The sequence below is a fragment of the Ahaetulla prasina genome, chromosome 4 (assembly GCF_028640845.1).
Source record: "Ahaetulla prasina isolate Xishuangbanna chromosome 4, ASM2864084v1, whole genome shotgun sequence".
Classification (NCBI taxonomy): Eukaryota; Metazoa; Chordata; class Lepidosauria; order Squamata; family Colubridae; genus Ahaetulla; species Ahaetulla prasina.
This window is the reverse complement of record NC_080542.1, coordinates 48,230,671-48,247,434: the sequence shown is the minus strand read 5'-3', so window position 1 is coordinate 48,247,434 and position 16,764 is coordinate 48,230,671. Positions and strand designations below refer to the sequence as shown.

Sequence of the window (16,764 nt, the reverse complement as noted above, 5' to 3'; positions counted from 1 at the left end):
GGAGACATGTTGATGGCAAAACTTTTTTTTCCTTTTCTTTGAAGCGGGAGGCTTGATCCTCTAATATTGTATAGGGATTTGTCCATTCATGGGAGGCTATGGGAGATATTGTATCTATCCATATTGAACATTTATTTCCATTCCTCCTTTTTTGTAATAGCAATTTCTCAATATAAAATAAAAGCACATTATTGCAAAAGCTGGAAAGATTTTAATATGCTTTCATAACTGACTAGGAGTTATACATTTGACTACTTATGTAATGAATGCTTCTTGATTAAATGTGATGCCTATAAATACATAGACAAGATATAGATGCAGAATGACAAGTATTATCCTCCGGATAAGAAATCTGAAGGTCAGAGATAAAAATGGAGGCTGGATTATAAATAGTAAAAAAAGATTTGGCAGAGAAAATATTTAAAATTCAGAGGAATTCCATAATATCTTGAAAAGATATAATTTAGAAAGAGAACATCTATTTAAAAGATAAATTGGTCTAGATGATATTGATGATGATGGTGAAAATTTAAACTTGTATGTTACCTCACTCTCAATGACTCTAAATGAAGAAGATTCATTACAAATTTGAGAAATCTACAGAATAAACTCATGGACAATATATAGAAGAAACTTACCATGTGTATATTCATCAGGAAATGCTGATGCAGTGCTGACTTTAAAAAGGTGTAGCATTCTTTAAAACGTGGACATATAAAAGATTTTATCAGATGTCTTTGGATAGAAAGTGAAGAGATATGAGATTTTCGACCACCCCAAGAAAGATAAAGATTAAATGCAAATAGGGATCTCAATTTCATCTGAAGGTTTTTAGAAATGGTAGCAATAATAGAAGACATTAATAAAATACTTGATTCATTAACAGGAACAGAGTAAGCTAAAGAACTCCCAGACAGATCAAATACTGGATCAAACAGTAGCTGTTCTTTCGTAAGGACCCAGATTGTTGGGGGCAATAAAGTTGACTTTGTATATAATATACAAATGGATGAAGACTATTGCTTAACACAGTGTAAGCCGCCCTGAGTCTTCGGAGAAGGGCGGGATATAAATTCAAATTTTAAAAAATGTAATTGATAGTCGACACCATGGATTAAATCAAAATATTCTCAACAAATATTAATGAACTAAAAAAACCAATTTAAAATGGGAGAGATTGTTGAAAATTTAAAAAGGGAAATATATGTCTAATAAAGTCTATATTTTTAAAAAGACAATCTAATTTGCTAGAATATAAAGAGATCAAAAATTTGGGGGCCCTGGTAGACAGGAAAAATGCACTGAATCAGAAACTTAGAAGGGAATTTGGAAAATATATGCATAATGAAACACAGAGATCACATGGAACTAGGGAAAATTGCAGTTGCTTCAATTTATGCTTGAAGCAATAATGAAGCAAAATCTTGTGAGAATTATAGTGAGAGACACACAGATTCTTGGATATATTAATATTTCTCTTAAAATATTTATAACTCTGGTTCTTACAAAAGGAATTGTATGAACAGGAAAAGTATTCTAGACTACAGGCCTTTGCATTTTTTCTTAGACACATGGAGACCTAAATATCCTTTAGAAAATTAATCCATCTACTTGTTTATTATAAAATTTAATCCAAAACAGATATTTGTTAGTCTTACTGACAAAAAGCATTTTACCTTTTTTATTGATAGATTTATAAAAATATCCAAATTTATTCAAGAATAATTACTCACAAACTTATGGCAGGAATCATAAGATAGAAAAAATTAAACTTGTTCTGGTTAGAAAGAATATCAGTGGTAAAAATATTATCCAGTGCCAATATTTTATTTCAAATATTACCAATAAGAGCTGAAAAATAGATAAGTGAAAAATAACTCCCCTTATTTTGTTAAACAATTTTTTTTATTAAATTAAGAACGCAAGATGTGAAAGAAAAAAATGGACTGCCTCTATCAAATCTTATTGATAATAAAATTTATTATGGAACCAAAAGTTTAAGATGGATTACAAGTTGAATCATATTGCCATATTGCCGTTTACATAAATATTTTTGGTTGGATGCAAATATAGGTGTTACTTTATAAGAGATTGTTCAATCATTAAAAACAGCATGTAATAGCATATAATAAATATAATTAATTTACTCTAGCCTTATTACCACTTGCTTCAATAGTAAATATTTATTTCATGAAAGTGTACATACAAAAAGTGATCAGAGAGAGTTAATTCAAATTGATTGCAAGATTTAATAAAGATTAAATTTTTTTGTGACAATGGTCAGAAATGCCTTATCAGTTCAGAATTTTAAAATAACTCGAATAACACAAATATTTCAAAGAAATAGGAACACTTTGAAAAAAAATTTATTTATTTATTTATTTATTTATTTATTTATTTATTTTTCTAACGTCTATACCGCCATTCTCCCGAACGACTCAGGGCCTTACAGCAAGATAAAAAACAAGAATACAAAAATTAAAACATTATTAAAAAACTGATTCAAATTTAGCTTAGAATAATTAAAACTCAAATAAAACTCTGATAAAAACCCCATTTAAAATTAATTAGGCCAGCCCTGCGCAGTGGAACAGAAATGTCTTGAGCTCGCGTCGAAAGGTCCGGAGGTCAGGGAGTCGACGAATCCCTGGAGGCAGCTAGTTCCAGAGGGTGGGAGCTCCCACAGAGAAGGCCCTCCCCCTGGGGGTCGGCAGTCGACATTGTCTGACTGACAGCACCCTGAGGAGACCCTCCCTATGGGAGCGCACTGGTCGATGGGAGGCACTCGGTGGCAGCAGGCAGTCTCGTAAATAACCCGGTCCTAAGCCATGGAGCGCTTTAAAGGTAGTAACCAATACCTTGAATTGCACCCGGAAGACCACTGGCAACCAGTGCAGCTTGCGCAGGAGAGGTGTTACATGGGAGCCTCGAGTTGCTCCCTCTACTACCCGCGCAGCCGCATTCCAGACCAGTTGGAGTCTCCGGGTGCTCTTCAAGGGGAGCCCCATGTAGAGAGCATTGCAGGGAAGTGACGAGGGCATGAGTGACCTTGCATAAGGAATCCCGGTCTAGAAAAGGGCGCAACTGGCATATCAGGCGAGCCTGATAAAAAGCTCCCCTGGCGACGGCCGTCATATGATCTTCTAAAAACAGCCGTACATCCAGGAGGACGCCTAGATTGCGAACCCTTTCCATGGGGGCCAATGTCTCGCCCCCTACAGTCAGCGATGGAGTCAGCTGACTGTACCATGAAGCCGGCATCCAAAGCCACTCAGTGTTGGAGGGGTTGAATCGAAGCCTGTTTTTCCCCATCCAGACCCCCATGGCTTCCAGACACCGGGACATCACTTCAACAGTTTCGTTGGGGTGGTTTTTGTTTTTATTTTTTTATTTTATTTATTTATTTATTTAATTTATATACCGCCCTTCTCCCGAAGGACTCAGGGCGGCTTACAGCCAAGATAAAAAGCACAAATCGGAAAGTTAAAAAAAACATTTAAAAACTGATTAAATTAAAGACTGAAGGAATTATAATAAAAACTACATTAAAACCCCAATAAAAAACTTCATTAAGCCAGCCCTGCACAATGAAACAGAAAGGTCTTTAGCTCGCGGCGAAAGTCCGGAGATCAGAAAGTTGACGTATCTTCGGAGGCAGTTCATTCCAGAGGGCAGGAGCCCTCACAGAGAAGGCTCTCCCCCAGGGGTCGCCAGTCTACATTGTTTGACCGACGGCACCCTGTGGAGACCCCCTCTATGGGAGCGCACGGGTCAATGGGAGGCTATTGGTAGCAGCAGGCGGTCTCGTCTATGCAGGCATCTTATCTATGCGATATTCGGTACATGAACTCTTGCGCCTGCGAGGTGCCCCCCCTCGCAGGAATGGCCCGCCTCATTACCAAGGGCCGGCCTCAATGACGGGTCTTGGGACCCACAGAGGTGGCATGCGTCGAGGAAGAGCCTTTGGGGATTTTTAGATAGGGAATTTTTAAGGGGTGGGAGGGTAAGGGCGGGTGTTGGGGGTAGCCCGTCGGGGGGGGCAGTTCCTGCGTGTGCTCGCAGCATTCATTTAACAGGTTCGAAGGTTATGGGGGAGGATTGCATTCCTTCTGGTGAGGGTGGTCTTATTTGTAAGGTAAGTGGGAGGGGCAGATATGGCGGATGTGAGGGCTCGTATCGTTTTTTGGGGGAGCGCTCGATGTTTGAAGGCGATCGCGTGCCCTAATCCCTCAGACTTCTCCCATTCCCCGGATGGTCAAGACCCTCAGAGCCTAGGCCTGCGGCTGATGTTGTGCAACGCACGGTCCAATGGTTAACAAGGGCCCCCTAATTTATGATCTTATCCAGGGGGGTTCCACGGACCTTATGGGCGTTATGGAAACCTGGTTGGGCACAGAAGGGGGCGTGCCCCTTGGTTGAAATGTGCCCACCGGGTTTCCGGGCATTCCATCAGCCGAGGGCCCAAGGTAGGGGTGGGGTGGTGGCGGTTGTTATTAAGGAGAGCCTAGAACCGAGGGAGACCACTGTACCTCAGATTGCCGGCTATGAATCCCTCTTTGTGAGGTGGGGTCATAGGTGTCAGATGGGCTTGTTTGTCACGTACCTGGCTCCTTGCTGCGTGACAGCAGCCCTGCCCGAGCTCCTGGAGATGCTTGCTGGAGTGGCAGTTGAGACCCCCAGACTTATGGTCATGGGAGACTTTAACTTGCCATCGACCAGCATGTCATTGACAGCAGCTCGGGAGTTCATGGCTTCCATGACAGCCTTGGACCTGACTCAAGTAGTTAATGGCCCTACTCACATTGGGGGAGGCACGCTGGACCTGATTTTTATCTCTGGACAGTGGTTGAAGGATCTGGACTTGAGAGATTTAGTCACTGAAACTTTGTCATGGTCAGATCACTCTCTCCTTCGCCTGGACTTTCTGATCGCCACTCAACACCGCAGGGAGACAGGACCAATACGTTGGTTCCGTCCCAGGCGCCTGATGGACCCGGAGAGGTTCCGGATGGAGCTTGGGCCGTTTCCTGAGGGTCTGGCTCACGGCACGGCTGAAGAACTAATCGCGGCTTGGGAACTGGCTGCGACTGGGGCTCTTGACCGTGTCATGCCTTTGTGGCCTCTGACCCAGCGTAGGTCTCACCCAGCTCCCTGGTTCTCCGAGGAGCTGAGGGAGATGAAACGCCGGAGAAGACGCCTAGAGAGTTCTTGGAGGTCCAGTTGTTCGGAGGCTGATCGGACACTAGTTAGGTCATATAATAGGACCTACCTAGTGGCATTGAGGGAAGCGAGACGTTGTTATGTCTCCTCCCTCATTGCGTCTGCAGATAACTGCCCGGCCGCCCTGTTTCAGGTGACTCGCTCTCTCCTTCAACAGGGGGAGCAGGATGACCCGTTGCAGGGACGTGCCGAGGAGTTTAGTGGTTATCTATACGATAAAATCGTTCAGCTTCGGGATGGCCTGGATCAAAATTGGGTGGATCCAGGTGAGATGTCGGAGAGCTGTCTTGTTGAGAGTGTCTGGGATGAGTTTGACCCTGTGGCTCCCGAGGACATGGACAGGTTATTGGGGAGGTTGAATGCCACCACATGTTTACTGGATCCGTGCCCCTCCTGGTTGGTACTGGCCATGCAGGAGGTGACACGAGGCTGGCTCCAGGGGATTACTAATGCTTCATTGTTGGAGGGGATCTTTCCGGCCGCCTTGAAAGAGGCGGTGGTGAGACCTCTCCTCAAGAAGCCTTCCCTGGACCCAGCTATATTAGGTAATTATCGTCCGGTCTCCAACCTTCGCTTTGTGGTGAAGGTTGTAGAGAGTGTGGTGGCAAGTCAATTACCCCGGTACCTGGATGAAACTGTCTATCTAGACCCGTTCCAGTCCAGCTTTCGGCCCGGATACAGCACTGAGACGGCTTTGGTCGCGTTGGTTGATGATCTCTGGAGGGCCAGGGATAGGGGTTATTCCTCTGCCTTGGTCCTATTAGACCTCTCAGCGGCTTTTGATACCATCGACCATGGTATCTTGCTGCACCGGTTGGAGGGATTGGGAGTGGGAGGCACCGTTTATCGGTGGTTCTCCTCCTATCTCTCTGATTGGTTGCAGACGGTGTTGACGGGAGGGCACCCTCACTTGTGGGGTGCCACAGCGGTCGATTCTCTCGCCCCTTCTGTTCAACATTTATATGAAGCCGCTGGGTGAGGTCATCAGTGGTTTCGGTGTGAGGTACCAACTGTACGCTGATGATACTCAGCTGTACTTTTCCACACCAGGCCACCCCAACGAAGCTATCGAAGTGCTGTCCCGGTGTCTGGAGACTGTACGGGTCTGGATGGGGAGAAACAGGCTCAAGCTCAATCCCTCCAAGACAGAGTGGCTGTGGATGCCGGCACCCCGGTACAGTCAGCTGACTGTTGAGGGCGAGTCATTGGCCCCAATGGAAAGGGTGCGCAACTTGGGCGTTCTCCTGGATGGACGGCTGTCTTTCGAAGACCATTTGATGGCTGTCTCCAGGAGAGCTTTTTACCAGGTTCGCCTGGTTCGCCAGTTCCGTCCCTTCCTGGACCGGGATGCCCTATGCACGGTCACTCATGTCCTCGTGACATCTCGTCTGGATTACTGCAATGCTCTCTACATGGGGCTCCCCCTGAAGAGCACCCGGAGGCTCCAGTTAGTCCAGAATGCGGCTGCGCAGGTGATAGAGGGAGCCCCTCGTGGCTCCCATGTGACACCTCTCCTGCGCAGACTGCACTGGCTACCTGTGGCCTTTCGGGTGCGCTCCATGGCATAGGGCCGGGTTACCTATGGGACCGTCTGCTGCCACCGATTGCCTGCCACCGACCCGTGCGCTCTCACAGGGAGGGACTCTTTAGGGTGCCATCAGCCAGGCAGTGCCGACTGGCGACACCCAGGGGAAGGGCCTTTTCTGTGGGGACTCCCACCGTCTGGAACGAACTTCCCCCAGGACTCCGCCAACTTCCTGACCTTCGAACCTTTCGCCGCGAGCTTAAGACACATCTATTTATCTGTGCAGGACTGGACTAGAATTTTAAATTTTAAATTTGGTTTTAATGGGGTTTTATTATTTTTATCGTAATTTTAATATTCGGCCTTATTTAATAAGTTTTTAATTGGTGTTTTATCTTGTATTTATATTTGTGTTTTTTATCAGGCTGTAAACCGCCCTGAGTCCCTCGGGAGATAGGGCGGTATAAAAATATGATTAAATAAAATAAATAAAATAAATAAAAATAAATCGTAGATAACCCGGTCCTATGCCATGGAGCACTTTAAAGGTGATAACCAACACCTTGAATTGCACCCAGAAGACCACCGGAAGCCAGTGCAGCTCACGCAGGATAGGTGTTACATGGGAGCCTCGAGTTGCTCCCACTATTACCCGCGCGGCCGCATTCTGAACCAGTTGGAGTCTCCAGGTGCTCTTCAAGGGGAGCCCCATGTAGAGAGCGTTACAGTAGTCCAGGCGGGAAGTGACGAGAGCATGAGTGACCATGCATAGGGAATCCCGGTCCAGAAAGGGACGCAACTGGCCAATGACTCGCCCCCAATAGCCAGCAATGGCGTCAGCTGGCTATACCGGGACGCCAGCATCCATAGCCACTCAGTCTTGGAAGGGTTGAGTCAAAGCCTGTTTCTCCCCATCCAGACCCGCACGGCCTCCAGACACTGGGACATCACTTCAACGGCATCGTTGGGATGGTTTGGGATGGAAATGTATAGCTGTGTATCGTCAGCATACAGATGACATTGCACCTCAAAACCACGGATGATCTCACCTAGCGGCTTCACATAGATGTTGAACAGAAGAGGTGAGAGAACCGACCCCTGAGGCACCCCACATATGAGGCGCCTCGCGGTCGATCTCTGCCCTCCTGCCAACACCGTCTGCGACTAGTCAGAAAGATAGGAGGAGAACCACCGCAAAACGGTGCCTCCCACTCCTAACCCCTCCAACCGGCGCAGCAAAATACCATGGTCGATGGTATCAAAGGCCGCTGAGAGATCTAATAGGACCAGTACAGAGGAACAACTCCTGTCCCGAGCCCTCCAGAGATCATCCACCAATGCGACCAATGCCGTCTCCATGCTGTACCCAGGCCGGAAACCAGACTGAAACGGGTCGAGATAGGCAGTTTCATCCAGGTACTGTGGGAGTTGTCGCGCCACCACACTCTCTACAACCTTCGCCACAAAGCGAAGGTTGGAGACGGGATGATAGTTCGCTAGAACAGCTGGATCCAGGGAGGGCTTCTTGAGGAGAGGCCTCACTACGGCCTCTTTCAAGGCGGCAGGGAAGACACCCTCTGTCAAGGAAACGTTGACAATTCCCTGAAGCCAGCCTCGTGTAACCTCCCGGGTGGTTAATACCAGCCAGGAGGGACACGGGTCCAATAAACATGTGGTCGCGTTCAGCCTCCCCAATATCCTGTCAGTGTCTTCAGAAACAACAGTATCGAACTCTTCCCAGATAACATCCTCAAGACCTATCTCCATCATCCCGCCTGAATCCACCCAGTCAGAGTCCAGAACATCCCGAATCTGAGCGATTTTATCGTGCAGATATTGTCCGAAATCCTCAGCACACCCTTGCAAGGGGTCTTCCCGTGCTCCCAGATGGTGGAGGGAGCGGGTCACACTAAACAGGGAGGCTGGGCGATTCTCTGCCGATGTAATAAGAACGGAAAAATACTCAAGTTTTGCCACTCTTTTTTTTTTTTTTTTAAATCAAAATTTTTATTTTCCATAATAATTCCCACAATTTGACCAGTGTACAATATAATCACTTATCCAACAATCAATCCTATACTCAAATTATACTCAATCAGGGCTGCTCGACCGCCACCCCCTCCCTTAATCCTTTCTTCCCTTCTCATCCTTCTTCAACTTTCCCCACCATCTTCTCCTCGCTTTCCTACTTCCCCACCTCTTTCCCACTTCTCACTACCATCCTTTCTAACCCTCTATCTTCTCCTTCTTCTTCTCCTCCTATCCTTTCTTCTCTCTCCCTTCTTTCCTACCTACCCACCTACCTACCTACTTTCTTCCTTCTTTACTCCTCTTTCCTTACCCTTTCCCTTTGGGAGTGGTTACCGAGCAGTCCCGACTTTACACCATTCCAACTTGTTTATTTCTACCATTATTCCTGTACAATGGCAACCAATCAATTTATAGTCTTCCCCTCCCCCCCCATTTCCCCCCTCCCCCCCCGAGACTTCCCAGAACAGAATACAGGGTATTGTAACTAACAAACATAATTTTATTTATTTATTTATTTATTTGATTTCTATACCGCCCTTCTCCCGAAGGACTCAGGGCGGTGTACAGGCAAGAATAAAACAGACGGTACAATATACAAATTTAAAATGCAGTTAAAAAACTTATTTTAAAATTAGCCTGAGAAGTAAAATATATAATAAGCTAAAAAACCCCATTTAAAATTAATTTCTAAGAATTTAAAAATTTGTTAAAATCAATTTAAGCCAGCCCCGCGCGAATAAAAAGATGTGTCTTCAGTTCGCGACGGCATGTCCGAAGGTCAGGTATTTGGCGTAAACCCGGGGGAAGTTCGTTCCAGAGGGTGGGAGCCCCCACAGAGAAGGACCTTCCCCTGGGGGCCGCCAGCCGACATTGCTTGGCGGACGGCACCCTGAGAAGTCCCTCTCTGTGAGAGCGTACGGGTCGGTGGGAGGCATGTGGTAACAGCAGGCGGTCCCGTAAGTACCCAGGCCCTAAGCCATGGAGCGCTTTAAAGGTAGTAACCAACACCTTAAAGTGCACTCGCCAGTGCAAGGTAAAGTGCACACCTTAAAGTGCAAGGTAGCCAGTGCAGTCTGCGCAGGAGCGGTGTTATATGGGAGCTACGGGGAGCTCCTTCTATCACCCGCGCAGCTGCATTCTGGACTAACTGTAGCCTCCGAGTGCACTTCAAGGGGAGCCCCATGTAGAGAGCATTACAATAATCCAAGCGAGAGGTAACGAGTGCATGAGTGACCATGCACAAGGCATCCCGATCAAGGAAGGGGCGCAACTGCCGAACCAGGTGAACCTGGTGGAAGGCCCCCCTGGAGACGGCCATCAAATGATCTTCAAACGACAGCCGTTCATCCAGGAGGACACCTAAGTTGCGCACCCTATCCTTTGGGGCCAATAACTCGCCTCTATAATCTAAAATATAACATAAAACATATTCCATTTCACACCATCACACTATCAATTCCCTTCTTTCTTAAACTAATACATAGCAATTCCTAACTTCACTCAAAAACTAATTGATATTTTTTAATCTGATACTTCCTGGTTGGCTCCGTTGGCAATGGAGGTGATCTTTTTGGTCACCAACCTCTGGATCGTGTTGGACTGCTAAGACAGCGACAATCAGCTGTCCAGCGGTTCAGAAATCCCCCTCTTCGGGAGAAGAAGCGGAGGAGAGCAAAAGAAGCAGAGGTAGAGCTTCCCTAGAGCTCCTGGAAGATACCAGGGGGCTCGAAGGGTTAAGCCCCCTCAGAACTTCAAAGTGCTCCAGATCTGAGGCTTTTCTTCCTGCTTCGGCAGACCTAATTGCCGCGACCAACTGCCGGGACCAATTTTAACTTAAAGAAGATAATACCGGACTGAACAGAAACAGGAGAGCTCTAATTATAAAAGCAAGTAATCAATCAATTCCCTGTTATTATTTTTTTTTTTAAGTTTTGGCTTTGACTTCAAAGCGAAAATGGCGGTTGTTCTTTAATGAGCTACGCAGTTGAAAACGAAAGTGTTACAGTTCTCACTGTCTGCTGCTTATTGCTGAAGGTCAGCTGGAAATTTTTTTAAAACATTGTAATGAGAAGGGAGAAGAGATACTGAGACTGTTTTTTAAAAAAAAAAGACTTAAAAGGTTTATACGTAACATTAAGTTAAAGAGAAATTTTAAGAAATGGCAGCAAAACAATTAAAGTCAACTGTTACAAAAACCCCAGGAACAGTAACACCCAGAGTTTCTCCAGCACATACGGCAGATACAAAATCACTAAATTTGGAAGCACTTCAGGATAATCTGAAAGAATTTATGAAAGAATCTCTTAACGATGCTATGAATTGGCAAACTTCCCAGATAGAAGATAAGTTTAAATTAATTACAGAAGAAATGTCAGAGATGAAAAAACAGATGTTAGAAATTCAAACTGGAAATAAAGAAGTCAAAGAAGGTTTGGTGTCAGCAGTACAGGGTCTGGCATCAAATGTGATTTTACTGGAACAGGAAGTAGAAGAAATAAAGAAAGTTAATTTAAAATTGGAAAATAAGATTGAGGCAGTTCAAAGTAAAATGGATAAAGTTGATGATGAAATTGTTTTGGTACAATATAGAGCTATGGAACATGCTTTACGAATCCGTGGACTGAAAGAATGTAAATATGAGAATTTGAAGCAAATTTTTTCGGAGGCCTTTGCAGAGATTTTGGCAGTTCGGCCAGTAGACGTGGGTTTTTATATTGATAAAATTTATCATGTGAATTCCTGGATAGCAAGACAAAGAAATCTTCCGAGAGACATTGTTATTTATTTTACTACTAGAACAGTGAGAAATGAGATTTTACAAGCTTCTTTTAAAGGAGACAAGATTCAAGCGGCTGGCCAAGATATTTTAATACTAAAGGAAATTCCCCCCAAAATGTTGAGAGGTAGGAAGGAGTTTGCTTTTTTGGTGAATGAACTTAAAAAATGTCAGATTGAGTATAGATGGGATATCCCAACTGGTATAATAGTTTACTATGAAGGGAAAGCACATCGTCTTAATACAGTCAGTAAAGCACGAGAGTTTTATGCTTATGTGCTTAAAGCTGGAAGTCCACCATCTCCGGATGGTAGGAGAAAGGAAGGTGAAATTAAAGAAAAAGAAGTGATAGTAATGGAAGAAGTTGACTTTGTAAAAATATACAAAGTTGACTTTGTAAAAATATACAAATAGAATGAGACTATTGCCTTATACACTGTAAGCCGCCCTGAGTCTTCGGAGAAGGGCGGGGTATAAATGTAAACAAAAAAAAGAAGAAGACCTTTTACAAGCGTTGGATGTGTCTAAGATGGGATCAGAGATTCCAAAAGAGCCAAGGATGACAAGAGCAGCTGTCAAACGCACGGAACAAGAAGAAAAGGCTCAACAAGCTCAATCTGCTATTACCAAGATGGAAACAGTGGGAGGAGCAAGGCCCAAAGAAAGAGAGACAAAACTGATTTTGAACTTAATAACTGCTGCAAGACTATTGATTGCACAATATTGAAGAAAGAAGACTTACCTACAATTGGAGAATGGATTAGTAAAGTATCAAATTTAGCAGAAATGGCAAAAATTTCTGCCTATTTGAAAGACTGTACACAAGAAAAATATATTTTGGAATGGAGGAAGTGGATTGACTATATTCAAGTTTTGCCACTCTTATCGCCACTAAGTAGGTCTGAATATAAGACCTTACTAGTGTCCGGTCGGATTCAGAACGACTGGCCCTCCAACCATATATATAACATAAAAGTCAGAACATCTGTTGAGGCTTATTTATAAGTTATGCTTATAACTCAGAAGTAGACTAAGTCCATTATTTATATATGATAATATAATACCAAAGAGAGATAAGTATAAAATTTAGTGTGAATATTATGTTCAGAGTAAACTGTTATAGATATTTTAAAATAGATACATACATACTCAAAAACTGCTGGAAATGCTATACAGATAGTCCTCTACTTATGACCTCACTCAGACTTATATACCGCTCCATAGTGCTTTACAGCACTCACTGAGCAGTTTACAAATGTCAACTTTTTGCCCCCCCTCCCTCCCAGCAAAAAAGGCAAAGACTATCGGTAATCAAGATAATTTTTTCACACTTTGTGACAATATGATAAAATTTAACAATTCTGAAAGATAGTTCATTATAGCAGGAAACTAATGTTAAATATCAATTCTTCTAAGCATTATTAAGACCTATTTTTCTACAAAGTATGTACAGAGTTGATTCTTTATATGATATCAGCTGCAAGTAATGTTCCTTCCAATTTTTGACACGTTACATGTGGGGAAAATAATTGTGTAACTTATTTATATGCTACAATACAGATATACAAGTAAATTGCAAATACAAATATAGCAGCAATCATACCTTTATTTCTGCTAAATTTCACATTTATTTACTTATTAAATTTATTATGAATACCTATTTTAAATGCAGTAATCCTAAACTGATCACAATAAAGCCAATAAAAACAATAAAATAATTGTGTCACCCATATTTTAAATATCACTATTCCTTCCTGTTGTATGCTCCAATGGATAATTGTTGATATTTTGTAAGCATTTAAATTTTTGGGGTTTTTTTGCAGGAAGGATTTGACATTGTCATGAAAGAAGAAAATTGTGAAGGGAGAGGATTGATTATTGTAATTGAAGAATTATTGTAATTAAAGCAAAGCATCATGCAAAAAGCCTTTCATTTCTCCCCCATAAATTCCTTTTTTCATCTGGATGTATTCTGAATTAACTTTCATTATTAATTTAAAAATTGATTAGGGCCCAAAAATCAACAGGTTTTAAACCATTTTTTGGAAGGAGAAGAGAAATCAATTAAAGGTAGCCTTTATGATCACGATTGAGCCCAAAATTTCTGTTGCTAAGAGTTATTGAGTTTTGCCCCATTTTATGATCTTTCTTGCCACAAATGTGAAGAAAGCCACTGCAATTGTTAAGTTAGTAAGGTGGTTGTTAAGTGTTCTTTGTCATTTTGATTGCTCTTGTTAATTATTGATTTTTAATAGTTAAATTTATTGTATTTATTTTTATATATGGTATTAATCAAAAGTTACCTTGAAAGTTCCTGTTCAATTTTATATAGTTTGTAAATCTTTTTTTAATAGCAATGGCAATAGTACTTAGGCTTATATACCACTCTATAGTGCTTTATAGCACACTGAGTGGTTTATAAGTCAGCTATTGCCCCCAACAAACCGGGTCCTAATTTTACCAACCTCAGAAGGATGGAATAAAAAACCTCCTTTTTATTAATTGATTTAAAGTTATCTTTTAAAATAAAATAAAAATGTCAAATCAACCAAACAAACAATAGCCAAACAAATGTTTTCAGTAAGTTTATATGTAAATTAGATGTTCAGTTTCAAGGAATATTGACAATCAATCAATCAGTGCATTAGAAGCACATCATATTATGAGCAATTCATAATATCCATGGTTTTTTTTTAATGAAATGAGTAAAGTTTTCCCCCCTTTGGACATAAAGTTCTACTGAAAGGAATCATGGCTGAAGAATGTTTTTTCTTTTCTCACAGTTTCCTTGTATAACTTTGATAAAACCAAGCAGTGTATTGGCACTATGACTATTGAGATAGACTTCCTGCAGAAGAAAAGTGTTGACTCAAATCCCTATGACTCGGACAAAATGGCAGCAGAATTCATCCAGCAATTCAATAACCAAGCATTCACAGTTGGACAGCAGGTTTGTGCTCCAATGGTTTTACATGTTTGTATGTTTCTCACTTAGCAATAATCTTTATATTAGATACCAAGATGTGGAATAATTATGAATGATAGGTTGCATGCACTTCCCTTTATATTGCAAATAATAAAAGGCCATCTGTTAGCATATACCGTGTTTCCCCCAAAATAAACCCTGTCTTATATTTTTTTGAATCCTGAAATAAGCACTTGGCTTTATTGCCATGTGCTCAAAAGCCTGATTGGACTTATTATCAGGGGATGCCTTATTTTGGGGGAAACAGGATACTTATATCCTGTTTCTACAAACTTTCAGGGGATTATTTTGGGCTCTTGATGGCTAGATGTAGGCAACATTTTAAGGACATCACTTAAAAAGCTGTTGATTGATATAATTTATTTATACAACCAGAATATCTCAAGTAATCCATGGTATTCTGGAACATTTGTTGGAGAAGACCTCTGCTTTTTAGAATCTTTTGCCAAATTTATCAGAGCAGAAATGATAAGAAGCTAGGGGTGGTACAAGACAAGCTATATGTTTATTGTAACTATTAGATAGGATAATAATTGCACTAGAAAATAAAAAATAAGTTATATTTTTACCATTTCTTAAAATTATTTCTGCTGCTAAGTGCAGATGGATCTACTGGTCCATGGTGTAAGAGATCAAGGAATATATAATAGTTTTTTTCTTCTTCCATTCAGTTGTGTCTGGCTCTCAGAGACTTCCTGGAGGTTTTTCAGAAGTAGTTTTCCTTTACCTCCTTCCTAGGGCTGAGAGAAAGTGACTTAGCTGGCTTTGTGCCCAAAGTGATTAGTAATGCAGAATAGAAGTAAATAATGCATAATTGATATTAGGTTTGAAATTAAAAAACAGTGCCTTCAATTGCATTCAGATGATTACTTCCAAAGTTCCCATTGAATATGAAGAATGCTTGGCATCAGGGGTGGGTTCTACTTACCTTTATTACCGGTTCGTATCGTGCACATGCTCAGAAGCTTCTGCGCATGCTCAGAAGAGTTTTGATGACATTTGGGTCAGTGGGTGGAGCCTCCCACCAGTTTTACTATCGGTTCTATAGAACCGATCCAAACCGGGGGCAACCCACCATTGATTGGCATGTTTCTTTAGCCCAAAACATGTTTTTTTAATTCTGGATTATATCATCATCAATGACATTTTTCTTTCTTTACCCACAACAGCTAATAATTAACATGGATGACAGATAGACTATGATGTAAGATACAACCTGATGGTGATTAAAGGAGACATGGAGACTTTTACTCAGGGATTTGATTTTTCAGCAACCTGTAGTTCAATTTATAGAAGTAGTCTTCAACTTATAACCACAATTGAACCCAATTTTTTTGTTGCTAAGTGAATTTTGGCCCATTTTCCGACCTTTTTTGCCGTTAATTGAATAACTGCAGTTGTTAAGTTAGTAAATCTTGCTTCCTCATTGATTTTGTAAGAAGCTCACAAAAGGGGATCACATGACCCAGAGACACTGCAACTGTAAATATGAGTCAGTTGCCAACATTTGAATTTGTTCATGTGAATATGCAGTGGTTGTAAGTGTGAAAAATTGTCATAAGCCACTTTTTTCAGTGCTGTTATAACTTTGAATGGTTACTAAATGAACTGTTGTAAGTCAAGGACTGCTTGTACTTCTGCCCTAAAATTTGCAGATCAGCAGAAACCCTTATCTTCATAGTATGTACCATCTTCTGATAACTAGGATAAACCATATCACCCAATTTTGTACGTGGAACATTAGTTGTTTATCTTATTATATTATCTTAATGTGTATTTTTCTTTACTCCTGCAGCTTGTATTTAGCTTTAATGACAAACTTTTTGGCTTATTGGTCAAGGACATCGAAGCAATGGATCCTAGTATTCTTAAAGGAGATTCTGCCACAAGTAAAAAACAGAAGGTAGGTTGCATAATTGTATATGTATGCAGTCTTAAGACAAGATCATGACATGAAAAATGGCAGCTGAACTTTCAAGCCCCAGAATTTGGGAAAGGGCACTCTTTGTGGACTTCTTGGAGGCACTTTGGCCTATCTTGTATTAATTGTATCTGAATATCTCATTTGATTGAGCAAGCAGCAACTTGAGAGGTTCCTAGCATTCTCCAAGACCACATCTCTTGAAATTTGGCAGAAAAATGGCAGTCTTTGAGAACTTGATTTTCTTACAAAACAAGCTGGCATGTTAAGAAACACCCCTCCTCCCCAGAAAAATTAAAAATGAG

General features: G+C 41.8%; 1 protein-coding gene across 4 annotated transcripts in view; it reads left to right on the top strand.

Moving 5' to 3' along the window:
- Positions 1–16,764, top strand: part of NSF (N-ethylmaleimide sensitive factor, vesicle fusing ATPase) — a 130,353-nt gene that overhangs the window by 16,724 nt on the left and 96,865 nt on the right. For all 4 annotated transcript variants that reach the window (XM_058181481.1, XM_058181482.1, XM_058181483.1 and 1 more), the window contains exons 5-6: positions 14,336–14,502; positions 16,334–16,441. In XM_058181481.1, coding sequence (XP_058037464.1) covers positions 14,336–14,502; positions 16,334–16,441 — 275 coding nt within the window. The remainder of the gene's footprint in view (positions 1–14,335; positions 14,503–16,333; positions 16,442–16,764) is intronic.